This window comes from Sphaeramia orbicularis, chromosome 24 (genome assembly GCF_902148855.1).
Source record: "Sphaeramia orbicularis chromosome 24, fSphaOr1.1, whole genome shotgun sequence".
Classification (NCBI taxonomy): Eukaryota; Metazoa; Chordata; class Actinopteri; order Kurtiformes; family Apogonidae; genus Sphaeramia; species Sphaeramia orbicularis.
Window position 1 is genome coordinate 33435835 of NC_043979.1, and position 18205 is coordinate 33454039.

Below are 18205 nucleotides of genomic sequence, written 5' to 3' on the forward strand. Positions count from 1 at the left end.
ACTTAGTAACAGGCAGAAACTTGTTAAAATTGTGATTAATTTTCTTTAGACATTTCAAGTTGTTCAAAAAAATTTTTCGGTTATTCACATTTTATTATTATAGCATAGTTTGGAAATGTAAATATTTTTGTAATTTAATGTTATTTTTGCACTAAAACAAAGACAAAAATTTGAAGTTGTCATTATTTATAGGCATAGTGTAATATATTTTTCACATCAAACTGAGAAGAAAATATGGAGTCCTTATTTTTTGCAGGTTATTGTGCTGTTATTTCACTGTAGATCCTATTGGTCTGTATGTGGAACCTGAACTGAAATGAGTTTGACAGCTTTGACTGTGGGATTTTTGCAAATTCATCCCACGGGCCACATTGGAAGTCGTGTATCAAATATGATGCGTTTGGCGTTATAGGGTTAAGCATTTTACATCAGTAGTGGTTGTTTGGGTGTTTAAGGGTTAATATTGAGTGCTATGTGTGTCTATTCTGGTAACATTAGGTCTGAGAGTGCAAATTTTGTATGGACTCACTTCCATCATTTTTTTTTATTTTCAGGGAAACTGTGGATGCAGGGGGACTTTGAGGAAATACAACAACCACAGTGTCCACCTGGGTAAGACAATCTTCTCATTCTGCTGTAATATAATCTGATGTGCATTTAGTGGACAAGAATAAAGCTGTTCAGTTGTGTCGCCCACACTCACCCTCTGTTGAGAGCATTGTGCCCAGTAGGCAGTCACTAATGGAAAAAAAAAAAAAAAAAAAAAAAAAATAGAAAGGACTTGTTGTCACAGTCTGGCAGTTCAGTCTGTTAATTTTACTTTTTTTTTTAAATACCAGAAGTGTCTAAATAACCCAAATGCATGACTGTTGTTTTTTATGATGGTGCCAGTTCAGTGGAAAAGTCGTGGTTGCTATGGAAACCGGGCTAATGAATGACTAGTGAAGCATGTGTTGTGTGTGTGAATCGGTGGTCACACGTGTGTGTTCTGTACATGGGAGGAACCCCAGACAGACTCATTAGATGATGGAAAAGAAAACCTTTGGCTCCAAATGAGGCCAGTTTGGGTTCGCAAAGAGTTTTAAACAAATAAATGTCTGTGGTTTTTATATCAGTAGGTCATTGTCTTTGGATCCTTTTTATAGAGTTTCTATTAGAAAACAGTGTGGTTTGCAGTTTATGGATGTTTTCCCAGAAAATGCTGGGGTAAATCATATTTTACATGTTCTTTTTTTTTTTTTAGATACAGAAGTCATTTTATCTTATAAACTCCAGATCCATGTGCAGTTGTCAGAGGTACACTCACAGCCAAAAGTTATGGGAATGACACAAATGTAGTCTTGGCTTAAATGTGATTTACAGTCATGGAAAAATTATTAGACCACCCTTGTTTTCTTCAATTTCTTGTTCATTTTAATGCCTGGTACAACTAAAGGTACATTTGTTTGGACAAATATAATGATAACAACAAAAATAGCTCATAAGAGTTTAATTCCAGAGCTGATATCTATCCATTTTCCATGTTTTCTTGATAATAACCAAAATCACTTCAGTTCTTACATCAGTATCTATGACATTGTACTGACAAAAACAGTGGTTTTAGGCATTCCATGTTTTCTTTTCTGTCTGTTTTAGTCACATGATACAAACAGGAGTTAGTACTTGATTGCATAACCATTGTTTTTGATGACTTGTGATGGTCTAATCATTTTTTCCATTACTGTATTTTCATTGAATTTATTTGAAACATTTTTAAGGCTTGGAATTGTTCTTCAATGTACCTCAGATACATGTGGGGGAAAAAAATAATAAAAATTGCTAATTCTGCAAAAACAAAACTTGGCATTCTGGATACTTTTGGCCATGAGTGTACATTAGTATTGTAGTTTGATATAAAGCTGAGGAACTAATATTTAGAGCACTATAGAACCTCATGGTATGAGTTCAATTTGTTCCATGATTGAGTATGTTTTGCAGTTTACTTGGTTTACAAATCCTTTTTTTAATGAATTGAAATATAATTAATTTTTTTATTTTATTTATAAAGTTTATTTGATAGGAACAATGCAAATTACATAATATAACTTCTACCTGTTACAAACTGTAGTAACTGATGATTCACTTAGAGATTATAGCTGTTGCTAGTTTCCATCTCCAGTCCCTAGTCACTCTTTTTGTGGAGGGAGGGAGGAAGGAAGGAGGGAGAGAGGGAGGGAAGGAAGGTTACATTTTGGACTTAAAATGACAATGTTCAATCACAGATGTTAAAACAATAGCACATATACACATACATATATAAACAGGAATACAGCATATGTAAATATTTAAAGTCACATCAAAGTTACATAAAATTACAGTAAAATCAGAATTGTTAAAAATGCTCACATCTCTGATTTTGCTTTTGCCAGCCTTTGACACTTAATACATTCCAGCCTCGAAAAACCACCCAAAAAATCAGTTTTAAGAGGTTTTTAAAACAGAAAAAGTGTAGTTAGAAAGAATTATTTTAAAAAATAATACAAGAGAATGCAAAATAAATTCCAGATTTCCACTTCAAAACAAAAATAAACCACATTACTCATACAATGGTGCACTCAAACTGTGAAGTTCTACTGTATTTCCAATTTCTTCCTGTTTACCTCCATCTTCATCATCCTTCTACTGATATATTCACTATCCTTCCTCTGCACATGTCCGAACCATCTCAATCTGGCCTCTTTCACTTTGTCCCCAAAACGTCGGACCTGAACCGTCCCTCTGATGTATTTGTTTCTAATCCTGCCCATCCTTGTCACTTTAAAAAAAAATGTCAGTATCTTTAGCTCCGCCTCCAGCCATGTCTAAATCGTATATCGCTGGTCTCATTACCATCCTGTAAATGCATGTATTGCCCAATGTATGACAAGTTTCTCCTCTTCGAACTAAATACATTCATTCATAGATGGAAAATGCATTTACACAAAGCCGAAAACAGACCTGTCATAAAAATCTCAGTTTTTAGAATTGCATATAGTTTGAATGAGGTCAGTCTTAAACATATACAGCAGTAAAATGCAAGATACACATGAATACAACAGAAATAATCATCAGAAACATCATATATACTCTGATTTTTCATACTTTATATACTCAATGCCAATGAAAACGCAACACTTGAAGATTCTTATATTTTTTTAAATCGATGAGGATTTTTATTCCATAAGCTCTTTGGAATTAATCCTAGGCTATTTCTATACAGTAAAAATAAAAAATCACATCCAAATTTGTTGACAAAAAATAAGGATAAAGAAAGAAAGTCAAGGACCCCCAAAACCAAAAGTCACAAAGAGGTCCCGGAGGTGCTGCAGCTCCATGTAGCGATCCTGCTGTGGCGTGGTCACACGTGCTCGTCCAGGGCGAGGTCTGTCTGCAGTTGAGCCAGTTTCTTCATGCCTCTGTTGCATCCTGACTATGGTGGACACACTGCATCCAAAACGGCGCACCACCTGCCGAGTAGAGATTCCGGCCTCCAGGAGCCCCATAGAATGGCATCTTTGGTCACGTGTCAGTCTAGGCATCGCTGAGTTATTGCAAATGATTTTCATGCTTTTCAGCTTGCCTTTATATACAGAACATGACCACTCCTTAACTGACCACAATTACTTAAGTTGAGCAGTTCATTGCTGAGTAATGAGAAAAACAAGTCTTGTGAATGCAGACAAGTTCACTCAAGCGTGACAATAGCTCAACCCGTCTCAGGTTGTTAAGAAATTGTCTGGGATTATCTTATACAGGTGAAACTTAAACATATTGATGCAGCTCAGGAACAATAAAACCCATTCAAGTGTTGCATTTTCATTGGCACTGAGTATAGAGGGTGGGGAAGCAAAATTTACAATATTTTGAGGCAGGGATTGAAAGACAGTGTATGACCAATTAGTTTATTGAAAGTCATGAGAATTTCTTTGCCACAAGAAAATTGACATAATAGAAAATGTTTTTATTCTATGTGTCCTCCTTCTTTCTCAATAACTGCCTTCACACCCTTCCTGAAACTTGCGCAAGTGTTCCTCAAATATTCGGGTGACAACTTCTCCCATTCTTCTTTAATAGTATCTTCCAGACTTTCTCGTAATAGTTTTGCTCATAGTCATTCTCTTCTTTCCATTATAAACAGTCTTTATGGACACTCCAACTATTTTTGAAATCTCCTTTGGTGTGACGAGTGCATTCAGCAAATCACACACCCTTTGACGTTTGCTTTCCTGATTACTCACATGGGCAAAAGTTTCTGAAAAGGTATGGATAATAGTGTTAGGTATGATTATGACATCAATATATGTTTGGTTTCAAAACAATGACGTAGTGCCTGCTGAGAAAAAACAACTAAATGTTCATTGTAAATTTTGCTTCCCCACCCTGTACATTCATTCATAGATGGAAAATGCATTTACACAAAGCCAAAAACAGACCCGTCATAAAAATTTCAGTTTTTAGAATCGCATATAGTTTGAATGAGGTCAGTCTTAAACGTATACAGCCGTAAAATGCAAGATACACATGAATACAACAGAAATAATCATCAGAAACATCATATATACTCTGATTTTTCATACTTTATATAATCGGTGGTGTCGGACTCTGCGTTGTGAGACTCGTACATGTACAACTTTGGAGGCAGTTTCCATGTAATCTTTTCAGTTCCTGACAAAAGCAGGATAAACACAAAAACCTCCGGTCAGTGAGTTTCATAAAGCATGCCCCTACACAGATTAAACGACATGGAAATGTGTTTTAGTACATCATAAGCACTGTATAAAAAGTTTGAGCCAGCCAGTTCACTTAAAAATGAAATTCGCAGAGGCTAAAACAGAAATTTCCCCCGACTGCAAGGCCGCTTACATCTGCTATAGAGATCAGAAACAATAGGGAAGATGTAAAGGAGCGAAAACTCTAGTTATAGCAGGTAGTGTCACACTATAAAGTAATCATTGGGGTATAGACTCAAAAGAAAAGTTCCACATACTGACTCAGAGGCCCAACCTGTCAGGTATTAAGTAAAATAATAATAATAATAATAATAATAATAATAATAATAATAATAATAATAATAATAATAATAATAATAATAATAGAATGAACAGATTTTGTGTAATTATAACAATAACTAATTGCATATCCACATTGCTGCAGAATAATTGACCCTGTTCCATTTACATTCTTCTGTTAATATTGTACAACCAGACTTCTCTGACTTAAATTAGAATTTGCATGCAGAACTTCTATTTTTGGTGAAGTCTTGTCACAGTCTGCTGTCTGAATACTTTGTTTACTATTGGAAAGTTCAGCCTCTTTCCTCTTTTGGTCGTCTAAACATATTGTAGCGTCAGTGTTTTGGTTTTACTGTGGTAACCGTACTGCTTTGTTTTTCACTACCACTCTCGCCAGTGTTGTTTATGGCACAGTGCAGCTGTTTGTTCAGTAAAATATAGTCTTACCAGGAAAATTCATATCATCAGAACTGAAAGATGAGCAAGTAATTAGTGGAAACCCTTTAATTAACCTTTAACATAGACTGGTTCAAAAAAGAACAGCTGTAATTAAAAAAAAAATAAAATTACGTACATATGACTCTATTACTATAATCAGTGTTGTGTAAAGTACTGGAAAGTCACACTTAAGTAAAAGTACAGGTACCAAAAAATGACTTTGTTACAAGTTTAAGTCACCAACTGAAATGATACTCAAGTTAAAGTCTTTACTGTACTTAAGTATATCATGTAATCTGTAATTAAATGCTGTCTTAACTCTGTCTTTTTAATTAATGTGCTGTAATATATTGGTTTTTTTTAGGGTGCCTATTGTCATCAGGCCGGGGACTACAGCACGATACTAGCCATGTTGGCTAAAGCTGCCCCTTTTTTACTGTTATTGATACAGTTAATTAATTGGGATTGTCCATGATCTAATAAACTAAAGTAAACTAAATGTACTCAAGTAATGAAAGCAAAAGTACAAATAAATGTTAATAACAACCAAAGGCATCAGAATTTGGAATACTGTAAGTTTATCCAGGATTTTAAAATGTGGTAAAGTAAAAGAAAAGCAACCAAAATATTGAAAATGATACCAACATCACACACGTCAAAAACAAGGATTCAAAAACCTGAACAAGAGAAGGATACTGCTGGTATTAGAAATGTCAGAATTCTGAAGAAAACCAAAAAAAACCCTAAGAAGCCCCAAAACATGGAGTCTACATTACACTTCATAAACAAGGGATTTAAAGTCTAAACCGGGGTGTCAAACTCATTTTAGTTCAGGGGCCATATTCCGCTAAATTTGATCTGAAGTGGGCCGGACCAGAAAAATAATAACATAACAACCTAGAAATAATGACAACTCCAAATTTTTGTCTTGTTTTAGTGTAAAAAAACAAAACATTAAATTATGAAAATACTTACTTTTATAAACTATCCAAAAAAAACAACAACAACAAAAAAAACCTGAAAAAACTGAAATTCAAATTAAAAAACGTAAGAAAATTTAGTGCAATTTTAATAATATTATTCCTCAACTTATCATTTCTACATGTGCATTATGGATCAGATCTACAAAGACACTAAACACTGAGGAACAGGCAGAAAAAACGTTAAAATTGTGCTTAATTTTCTTTAGACATTTCAGGTTGTTCATATTTGTTCAGGTTATGCACATTTAGTTGTTTCAGGATAGTTTGTAAATGTAAATATTTTCATAATTTAATATTATTTTTTGCACTAAAACAAAGGAAAAAAATTAAGTTGTTAATTCTAGATTTTTTTTTGGCTTAATTCAAGATTTGTTTTTACTTAATTGAAGATTTTTTTTGGGCTTAATTCAAGATTTTTTGCTAAATTCAAGCTAAATTCTTTTTGCTTAATTCATTTCAAGACTGTGGAATTTTTGCACTTGGCAAAAACATCCCATGGGCTGAACTGGAATCTAAATATGTAACGTAAATATGGTGTTGCTTTACAGATATATTCATTATTATTATATATTTCCCCTCTGTGATGAAAAATGATTGGGTTTCCTGGTGTGTCCACACATACCACAACATGTTTCTTCTTCTTCTTCGCCTGTTGTAACGTCTGTCAACATCCATTTTTTTAATTCACCTGACTCTAATTGAGAAAAAAGGTCTTTTCATTGCACTTTTTCATGATATACCATTTGCGCTACACCCGAAAAACCACCTCTGGCCAGCACAAAAACTTTTAATCAAAAAATGAGACTTTTGGGGAAATTGTCATTTTTCCATTAGGTAAATTTTTACATACAAGTAATATTTGCGCAATTTGAGGGTCAGTGGAAAAGAGACTACTGACTATAACATATCAGTGTAGTAATAAGCTGTCATTCTCTCATTACCAGTACATACCTTGACTCATCATCAGTAGAGTTGTATTTCTCTTCCTTTTCTCCACCCTCTGTGTCTGTGTGGTCTCAGATTCATCTTTTATTTCTTTTGCTTGTTCAGTCAAAGAGCTGCTTTGTTTTCCCTCGACACAGCCCAACTGTTCTTCACCCCTGCTACAGTTCTGCTGCCAAAGATAACCCGTGCCTCCTGCGCTTTCATTCCCATTCACGGTCCCACCTTGCTGTCCTCTAAAAGCTCCATTCTTCTTCTGTCAGTTTTTCCAGGTCTCCTCTCATCCTGGTGTCCTTGGACGGGTTCAGGGCCGAGTATCTGAAAGATCACAGCAGCCACACTCCTGTCATCGATACTTTACGTAAATACCAGCATTCTTCACTGTTTCTGTTACTGTTTCTGCAGTTTTTGGTTTCATTTCAGTTGGTTCATTCACTTAAAGGCAGGGGTCTCAAACATGCGGCCTGGGGGCCAAATGCGGCCCGCCAAAGGTTCCAATCCGGCCTTTGGGATGAACTGGCAAAAATTCCACTGTCAAGGCTGTCGAACTCATTTTAGTTCAGATTCCACATAGAGACCAATAGGATCTACAGTCAAATAATAACAGCAAAATAACCTACAAAAAATAATATTTTCCATATTTTCTTCTCGGTTTGATGTGAACAAAATATTACACTATGCCTACAAATAATGACAATTTCAAATTTTTGTCTGTTTTGATGCAAAAAATAACATTAAATTCTGAAAATATTTACATTTACAAACTATCCTATAACAATAAAATGTGAATAACCGAAAAAAAATTTGAACAACCAAAAATGTCTAAAGAAAATTGAGCACAATTTTCCGATTCCGATTTAGTGATTTATTCTGAACATGCAATGGAATTTAACATATATGCACTAGCAAAACATACATAATAATACAAATATCAAGAATCATAACAATCTTAGTCAGAAGAAAAGCATGATAATTACATTTACATGCCCGAAAAGGGGTGGGAAGAAGTACAACTTATTTAATCCCACCCCCTCTCCCTGCAATATTATTAATAATATATGTCCTTCTTCCTTTTACATTACTCTTCTATTTTTATATATCTATTCACACACACACAAACACATACAAAATTTAACAATTTTCTGCCTGTTACGAAGTGTTTAGTGTCTTTGTAGATCCGATCCATAATGCACATGTAGAAATGATGAGTTGAGGCATAACATTGTTAAAATTGCACTTACTTTTCTTAATAAATTTCAGTTTTTTCAGGTTATTCACATCTTTTTTGTTTGGATAGTTTATAAAAGTAAATATTTTCATAATTTAATGGGTTTTTTTTTTTAACTAAAACAAAGAAAAATTTAGAGTTGATAATTTATAGGTTATTATGCTATTATTTTACTGGTCCAGCCCCATGGAGATCAAATCAGGCTGAATGTGGCCCCACTTTTATTAGTCTTTGGTTCATTTATTTGTGTATTTGGAGCCTAATAGTTCCAAAAGTTTGAATTTGAACCCTCCAGGTGCTGCAAAGCTATCTTTATATTCATTTTGGCAAAAAATTTTGTCAATTTCGACAATCTGTTTCAATTCCTTTTTAATTTGTTAAATTTTTTATAACTAGTTATGTCACGACATTTGCACATATAAGGTCAAGACTTCCGACGAACATTTCTGAGTACGACATAATTGTTTATCAGCAGCAGCGGTTGTAGTAAAAACTGAAAATATGTCCAAACTTTGAGCTGATTACCTAAAATGTTCAGTTGTTGGTTGTATTAACGAACACAAGTGGCTGAACAGGACAGAGCAGCACAGCCAACAACCTGGAGGGGGCGGGGCATGAAACGGCTCATTTGCATTTAAAGGGCCAGCGCTCAAAACGACCTTTCTGGTGTCATTACTCAGAAATAGGGTTGAAGATGGACCTGTGGAATTGAATTAATGAAGAATTCTGACCCAAACATAGCATTTACAGTTTGTGTAGACCACAGGGAAATGTTTTAAAATGCATAATTCCATTTAAAAAAGTAAAATGTCACTCCTTCAATTGTTTTCTGAACTGCTAAATCCTCTGGAGCAGTGGTGTCAAACTCAGTTTAGTTTAGGGGTCACATTCAATCCAAAAAGGTTTAGATCTACAAACTATCCTAATCCTATAAAAAAAAAAATGAATAACTTGAACAACCAAAACCTGAAATTTCTTATGAAAAATAAGGACAATTTTAGCAATATTATGTCTCCGGTTATCATTTACACATGTATTTCAACTTACAGATCACAGTGGATCTACAAAGACACACAACATTTAGTAACAGACAGAATATTGGTAAAACTACACTTATTTCTCTGAATATATTTCAGGTTGCTCATATTTACCTCCGCCAAGGAGGTTATGTTTTTGCCAGGGTTTGTTTGTCTGTTTGTTTGTTTGTCCTTTAGTGTGCAACATAACTCAAAAAGGTATGGACAGATTTTGATGAAATTTTCAGGGTTTGTTGGAAATGGGATAAGGAAGAAATGATTACATTTTGGTGGTGATCGGGGGTGGGGGGGCCCACAGGGGGGGAGCGCAGACCAGAAAATTTCATCAAAATCTGTCCATAACTTTTTGAGTTATGTTGCACACTAACGGACAGACAAACAAACAAACAGACAGACAAACAAACCCTGGCAAAAACATAACCTCCTTGGTGTGGGGGAGCCCACGGGGGGGGGCCACTGATCAGCCTTGGCGGAGGTCTGCTCTCTCAGAGTGCTTCTAGTTATTCTGGTTTTTCAGATTTTTTTATGAAAGGCTGAACAGACAGAATATTGGTAGAATTCTACTTCTGTCAAGACATTTCAGGTTATTCACATTTTTTAGGAAAGGATAGTTTGTGTAAAAAAAGTAAAATTACATGAAAATATTTACATTTACAAGGAAAGAGAGTTGTTATGATAATATTTTCCTGGTCTGGTCCACTTTAGATTATATTGGTCTGTACGTGGAACCTGAAGTAAAATGAGTTTGACATCCTTGATTGTTAATATCTTAAGTGTAATTCATCCCATGGGTCAGCTTGGACCCTTTGGCGGGCCGGTTTTGGTCCGTGGGCCGTACGTTTGACACCCCTGCTCTGGAGGGTCATGGGGGTGCTGGAGTCTTATTCCAGCTACAAATGGACGAAGGCAGGGTTCAGCATGGACGTGTGGAAAGTACATCACATGGCCGATGAACAGTGTTGTGCAAATTACTTCCAAACTGTAATCCATTACAGATTACTTGTTACTGTTATTTAAAAGTAATTCCTTATCTTACAATATTACTGTCTCAGAATTGTAATGTGTTACATGACTCCTGTGTTACTTTTGAGTTACATACAGACTCTTGTCATAAATGGCGTGCGTTGTTTCTTGGTGTGTTTTTTTTTTTTTCAATTGAGCAATTAAATTATGGGTGAAAAAAGCGCTACTGAACATGTACCGAGTGAAATATTACTGAAAATTGATTAGTAATGCTGTACACTACTGCGTTACAGCAAAATATAATCTATTACTTTTGTAATGCGTCACTCCCAACACTGCTGACGAACAAGCATTGACTCATATTCACATCTACAGGTCATTTAGTTTGACCTGTTAACCCATTATTTTTTTTTTTTTTTTTTTTTTTTTTTATTGATTTATTTTGAATATGGAAATGATTCAAGCTTCCTGATTGCTACTAACGGACTTCTTTGCACAACATAATATAGAAATGAAAATTCAAGGAAGCATAAAATAATAATACACACAAAAAGAAAAGAAAAAGAAAAAAGAAAAATTATATGGTGCATGTTTGAGTAAGTCAGATTACAAAAAAAGGTCTTTCCATTGCAGTTTTGTATGATTCACCAATTGCGCTACGCCCAAAAAACCATCTCTATCATCTCCACCATCTGTTGCCAGTGCAAAACTTTTCATCGAAAAACAAGTTTTGGTGAAATTGTCATTTTTCTACTAGGTAAATTTTTATGCACAAGTTATATTTACGCAATTTGAGGGTAAGCGACTAGTGACTCTGTTCTACACTTCTATAGCTATAATAATCCTCAACATTAAATTCCTTTGTTTTAGAAATGCATTCAGCCATTTCACACCACAACCTCCAACAGAAACTTCATATAAACAAACAAGATCAAATTGAGCAGAGAAAACCACAGAATCATCTGATTAGTTTTTGTAGTTTTTGTTGATGATAACATGCACTGTCTGCTTAGATTGACTTTGTGCTTAAATATTTTTGTTTTGCAGGAAACTATGGCACGACAACATTAAACATGAGGCCGGTTTATCCCACAAAGACCTTTCCGAACCATTACAGCATTGTGACTGTAAGTCTCCTCTGGGCGTCACATTTCTTTTTCGATACAGTGGCGTATGTTGTTTGTCTGACATTTTCTTCAACAGTGCATTTCTATGTGAAGAATTAAGGTAATTGTCCTGATTCTATCTACAGATTATGGGGAGGTTACTGCTGAGGCCTAATGGTTCACATGTGTTTGTGGGGAGAAAGGGGGGGCGGGGGTTTGCAGGCTGGATTTGACCTCTGCTGGTTCTGAATACACACTGTAATTAAAATAAACGGGGGGGTGAGGTCAAGGGGGTCACGGATGGACAGCCCACTAGTTTTTGAGTCATAACTTTTGAACCAGACAAGTTTAAGACAAATATTTCACATAGCTGGAAAGGTCTAAACGCCGTCTTAAACAGACTCAAAGGGCAAAATTTAGTTTCAAATATTTTTCAATGAAAAATATCAAAACTACTGCGTCAAAGATGCAGAAAAAAATTTATATCTGTTTTTTGCAAGAATGACAAAGTTCTCAAAACTGAAGTTCCTATGACATTTTCATCCTAAAATTTATTTAGTGTATACTTAAAACCCTCTATTTTACAACCTAATAATTGGTTAGAGGAAAAAAATATTTGATCATACCTAAATAGCAACAGTTTTGACAAATGGCAGTGTCACGGATGGACAATAAAAGTAAATATCAAATGAAACATGTTATATTTCAATTATCAACATCATATACATTTTTTTTTTACAAGTTTTACAACATACAAATAATATTAACATTATATTCAAATGTATTTTTGCATACATGTATGCATTTATTAATTTTAAACACTGTGTTTAGAATATGACATAAATAATATAATAGTCAAATATCAGTGTATTTGGAATAAATTTAGTTTATTTATGAGAGTTTATAAAATGAACCCAGAATGACAGCACGAAACTTCTACTTTCCAAACATTCACACTCATAAAACTCCTCAAATTTTTTGCCACATTTTTTTTTCCTCATTTTAAAATACATTTTCCTGAAAATATAAGTAATTATCTACCCAAAAATATAAGTTTGGTGCAGATTACTGATATAAATTTTTTTGACCAGATGTGAACCTTCCCTTGACTTCGCCCTGGGATAAGCCAGGGTTACTGGTAATATTTAGTTTAGAAACAAAAGAGAGGAACACATGAGGTAATCTCTGTAAATCCCAAACAAACTCACCTGGACTGTGTGTTTTCAGGGTCTTTATCCCGAGTCTCATGGGATTGTGGATAACAAGATGTACGATGTGAACATAGACGCTTTCTTCAGCTTGAAAACGGAACAGAAATTCAACCCAGAATGGTACCAAGGAGAACCAGTAAGTGAACATCTGCAACCACTGTGTCGTGTACAGAGTTACAGATCCACTACTCCAGTGGTTCTCAACCTTTTTTGGCTCATGACCCCATTTTAACATCACAAATTTCTGTTTTTGCTAAAATTAATTTGTTTTTGATCGTGTAGTACTTTGCTATACTATGTTGCAAATAAACGTTAATTTTAGATGATATTTAGGCTATATATGATAATATATGATAAAGGAAAAACAAATGAAAACATACCATATATTTAACCCTTTCATGCATGATTTTTTAATAAACTAGTGGTATTTTTTGAAATAAAACATATTCAATTGGATTTCTTAAACATCTTAGTACTTTAACCCAGTGGTTCCCAACCTTTTTTGGCTCGTGACCCCATTTTAACATCACCAATTTCTGGTGACCCCAGACATTCAAAACAGACTTTTTTTTTTTTTTTTTTTGCTAAAATTAATTTGTGTTTGATCGTGTAATAGTTTACTATGTTGCAAATAAACATTAATTTTATGCGATATTTAGGCTATATATGATAAAGGAAAAACAAATGAAAATACATTAGTAACCTGCATTTTTAATCACATCAGTCTGTGATGTGTATTCATGTCCTGTCTTTTTAATCTAGTGAAAGAACTCCAAGTGACATCGATCTGACCTTAAATAGAATATGACAAATGATACACACATAACAGTCAACGTTCTTTTCTAAAGTCGATCATTTCTTATAATGCAGGCAGGGCTAGTTATAGTATTTTTAGATGTTTTAACCTGGTAAGGCTACATACCCTATGTTTAACCCTTTCATGCATGAAATTTTAATAAACTAGTGGTATTTTTTGACATAACATATTCAGTTGGATTTCTTCAACATCTTAGTACTTTAACCCAGTGGTTCCCAACCTTTTTTGGCTCATGAGCCCATTTTAACATCACAAATTTCTGGCGACCCCAAACATTCAAAACAGACTTTTTTTTTTTTGCTAAAATTAATTTGTTTTTGATCATGTAATAGTTTGCTATACTATGTTGCAAATTGATTGATTGATTGATGGATGTATTTATTTCGAACATGAATGTCAAACAGAAGAAAATAAATAAACAAAACACTTAAACATAAGACATATAATACATATTCGAAAAGGAGCGCGAAGAAGTAAAACTTATAAACTCCCACCCCTTCTCCTTACATAATTAATAACAATAATAACCTTCCTAGTCTAATCATATCTATACATTATGCCATAATATGACTGATATTTACTAGTAAATAATTAGGTCTCTGGCTTTATATTATTATGAACAAATATAATATGATTTACATAAACACATAATGTTAATTTTAGACAACATTTAGGCTACATATGTTAAAGGAAAAACAAATGAAAATACATGAGTAAACTGCATTTTTAATCACATCAGTTTGTGACGTGTATTCATGTCCTGTCTTTTTAATCTAGTGAAAGAACTCCAAGTAACATCGATTTGACCTTAACCCTTTCATGCATGAATTATGAAAAAAAGCATCTAGATTTATTTTAGATTGATGTTATTACTCAAAATTAGGCTAAAGTTGAAATGCATTTTGAATTTTTTATAATATACTTTTAATAAGAAGGTATTTAACCTCCTGAGACCCAGGAAAGTACAAATTTTGGCTTTTTTTAAAATTAAATATTTGCCTATAGTGGGAACATCATGATGCAACAGTTTTTTCAGATGCGTTTTTTTTTTTTATGCAATGTCCTTTGCAGTGGACAGTTTTTGTTGTTGTTGTTGTTGTTTTGTATGAAGCTTTGAAACTCTTGTCCACAAACATGGACAGAAAACTCATAGCTGGGTCTTAGGAGGTTAACTTTATGAGATCACAGAGCAGTTCAAATTCTAAAAATAAGATACTTTTTTTTTCGTTGTATTGCTGAGGGTCTATAGAGACTGCCCTCATGTGGTTTGGAGAATGTTACCTTTATAAACCTTTAGAAAGTGAGCTTAAATTATGTGTCCATAAATGTGGATGTCATGCATGAAAGGGTTAATAAATCAAATATGATAAATGATACAGACATAAGAGTTAATGTTGTTCTCTAAAGTTGATCATTTCATATAACGCAAGCAGGGTTAGTCACAGTATTTTTACATATTTTAACCTAGAAATGCTACACACACAATATATATTTAACCCTTTCATGCATGATTTTTTAATAAACTAGTGGTATTTTTTGACATAAAACATATTAAATTGGATTTCTTTAACATCTTAGTGGTTTCCAACCTTTTTTGGCTTGTGAGCCCATTTTAACATCACAAATTTCTGGCGACCCCAGACATTCAAAACACTAAAATTAATTTGTTTTTGATCATGTAATAGTTTGCTATACTATGTTGCAAATAAACGTTAATTTTAGACGACATTTAGTCCATATATTGTATATTATTATGGATGGAGGCAGAAAAGCCAGGTGTAGATTCCTGCACAAAGTGAGGATTATATTTTCCTTGGTCAGGATATGTACAGTCAGTCCAGCTTGGATTTACAAGGCTGACAATTAATACTGAACAAACAATAACTAAAACTATGAATTATGAAAGAGCTGCAGCATCTGAAACTGACCACAATGAACATTTGAAAGATAAACAGAACCACAGTGCTTCAATTTCAGCTTCAGTTTGTCATGTCTTTTATGGATTGGGATTGTCTCTCTCAACTCACCATATGTTTTTTTATTTATTTTTTTAATTTTTATCAATTACTAGAAATTTCAGGTGACCCCATTTGAATTCCAGGTGACTCTATGTGGGGTCTAGACCCCCCAAGGTTGAAAAACGCTGCACTACTCAGTCGGTAAATATTGGTTTTGTGAAGCCGTGACGCACAAAATGAAGCCTAATAAAAGTTTTTGTTGGGCAACACCACATGCCGTTCCAAGCGGTGCTTTTGTAATCTGACTTTCACACATCTGAGACTGTGATTCAGACATTATTGTTCAGTGACTTGTGAAAGCTAACACACCCTTGTTTTGTGGAAAACCTTTCAAGAATCTTGTGTAAGACGTGGAAACACTGACTTATCACACTGAGAGTGTGCTGTAATTTTCTGCGTGTGAATGGCACGAGGCGCTTGTGTTTTTTCGACTTAAGAATCAGCTCTCGCCATAATGCGCTTCTTTATATAATTATGGATTTCGCGCGTGCTAAATGACAGCTTGTGATTCAGTGAGTTGTGCTTGTTTAGGCCGTTTGCGGTTTGTATCCGGAGGCCTCTTAAATCTCATTCCTCAGCCACTTGACAGACGACTCTTCATGAAAATACAAAACGACTTTCCAAGAACTCAAACTGAACGATGACCCCCGCGGAGTGATTTATTCTGCTTGGGTACATTCTTTTATAATGACGTAATGAAATGCATCTGCCACAGGCTGCATGAATAAAACGCACCCACCTGCAGATAAGTGTAATAGCTATCGATTAAACATCAGTCATGACCGCGTTGTGAAGGATTACACTTTTATCCTAATGGACTAAATGCTGCTGCTGTGATGGAGTTAGCTATTAACCTAGCACAGCTGTGACGGTCTGAATTAATCATGAGCTTTCGTCAAGCTCTTCCTTCTCCACTAGTCGACTGAATGTAGTTGTTCAGTGGCTGATGCTCATTGTTATGCCACTAGGATGTTTTTCTGCATTTGTGAAAATGCAGCACTTTAATAATAACAAATGAGACAAACTTGCTGATCTCGACAACACTGTGTGCATTTACAAAAAAAAAGAAAAAAGCCTCAGTTGAAATCATCCACTTCTGTTAATAGTGATTATGATAAAAGCCCTAAACATACAGTACATTATTCAGTTTCAGAAACTACATGTCAGAGCACTTCTCTGTGTCTTTATAAGTGGCCAGAGTTATGATGGTTAGAATGTGTTCTGTAACCCAGGACTGGAGATTCTCCCCTCAAACACTGTTGTCACTTTGGTATGGATGTATAAAACATAATGGAAGCTGAATTTACAATACATGATGCCTACACTTATAATACTTTATTAACCTTGGTATAAGTTGTTGTTCATGATCATAAACTGTTGTAATGGCTTTTATAATGCATTATAAATGCATTGTAATGTCTTATGAATGTGCACTTAATGCATTATAAACTAGACCTTCAAATAAAGTGTTACCCCATATTCTTTCAAAGGTATTGGTCTTGTGGTGCATTAGAGAGGTCAGAAAGTCCAGGGGTATGAATTCCATTAGTACCCTATCCCACCCCACAACTGAGGGACTTTTATCCGAAATCCAGTGCTGTAGAATATTTTTCCTAAACACAAAAAGCCATAACGTTATACAGTTTTATACAGTTTTTTGTGATGTACATCAGGTACATGGACACTAGGAAGGCCCAGAAGCAGAGGAACCGGGTTGAGTTCAAGCTTCATTTTGTGAACTTTTTGTATTTCAAGTAATACATCATTCCAATATTTTTGTGTTTTAACACAGGACTAGAGACAGTGAGTACGATCACATATTTCTGTCCTACATTTAAGACAAACTGGAGACACATCCTTTCTATATTTGTGAAGACAGCTTGGAGCAACATGTACTCTGTGCAGTATCTTAAGATGCAGTGCTCCTGTTCGGTTACAAACTGAAATTTTCCTTGCATTATCCCAGATGTCTTCCCACATCTCCTCAGTTAATAACATTGTTCTAAAGCAGCTACACTGTCAAACTCCTCCCCTCTCTTCTTCCTCAGGTCTGGGTCACTGCTATGCATCAAAACCTGAAGACAGGAACCTTCTTCTGGCCTGGCTCCGATGTAAATGTCAGTGGCCTCTTTCCAAATTACTACAAGCTGTATGACAAGTAAGACAGATTCTTACTTTCCTTTTATTGATTCACTGCATTTACATTTTTTTTCTGACTGCTTCTGCACTGTCTTTGAAACTATAGGCTATTTCCTAACTGCAGAACCTCACAACAAACCACCAAAAAGCAAACAATTCTTGTGGAATTCTTGTTAAAAAAAAAAGTAGTTCCATCAATACATCAACTCATAAATTGCCATTTGAGCAACACAGAGAAGTAAATGAAAAACATCTGTGGTTTTGGCTTTTTCTGAGAGGGGTTTACTGTAAGT

The 18205-nt window shown here is 34.6% G+C and overlaps 1 protein-coding gene across 1 annotated transcript in view; it reads left to right on the plus strand.

Moving 5' to 3' along the window:
• Positions 1–18205, plus strand: part of enpp1 (ectonucleotide pyrophosphatase/phosphodiesterase 1) — an 85566-nt gene that overhangs the window by 22266 nt on the left and 45095 nt on the right. Inside the window, exons 3-7 of the mRNA XM_030127749.1 lie at positions 555–612; positions 7657–7754; positions 11669–11748; positions 12955–13074; positions 17822–17931. Of these exons, the coding sequence (XP_029983609.1) occupies positions 555–612; positions 7657–7754; positions 11669–11748; positions 12955–13074; positions 17822–17931 (466 nt within the window). The remainder of the gene's footprint in view (positions 1–554; positions 613–7656; positions 7755–11668; positions 11749–12954; positions 13075–17821; positions 17932–18205) is intronic.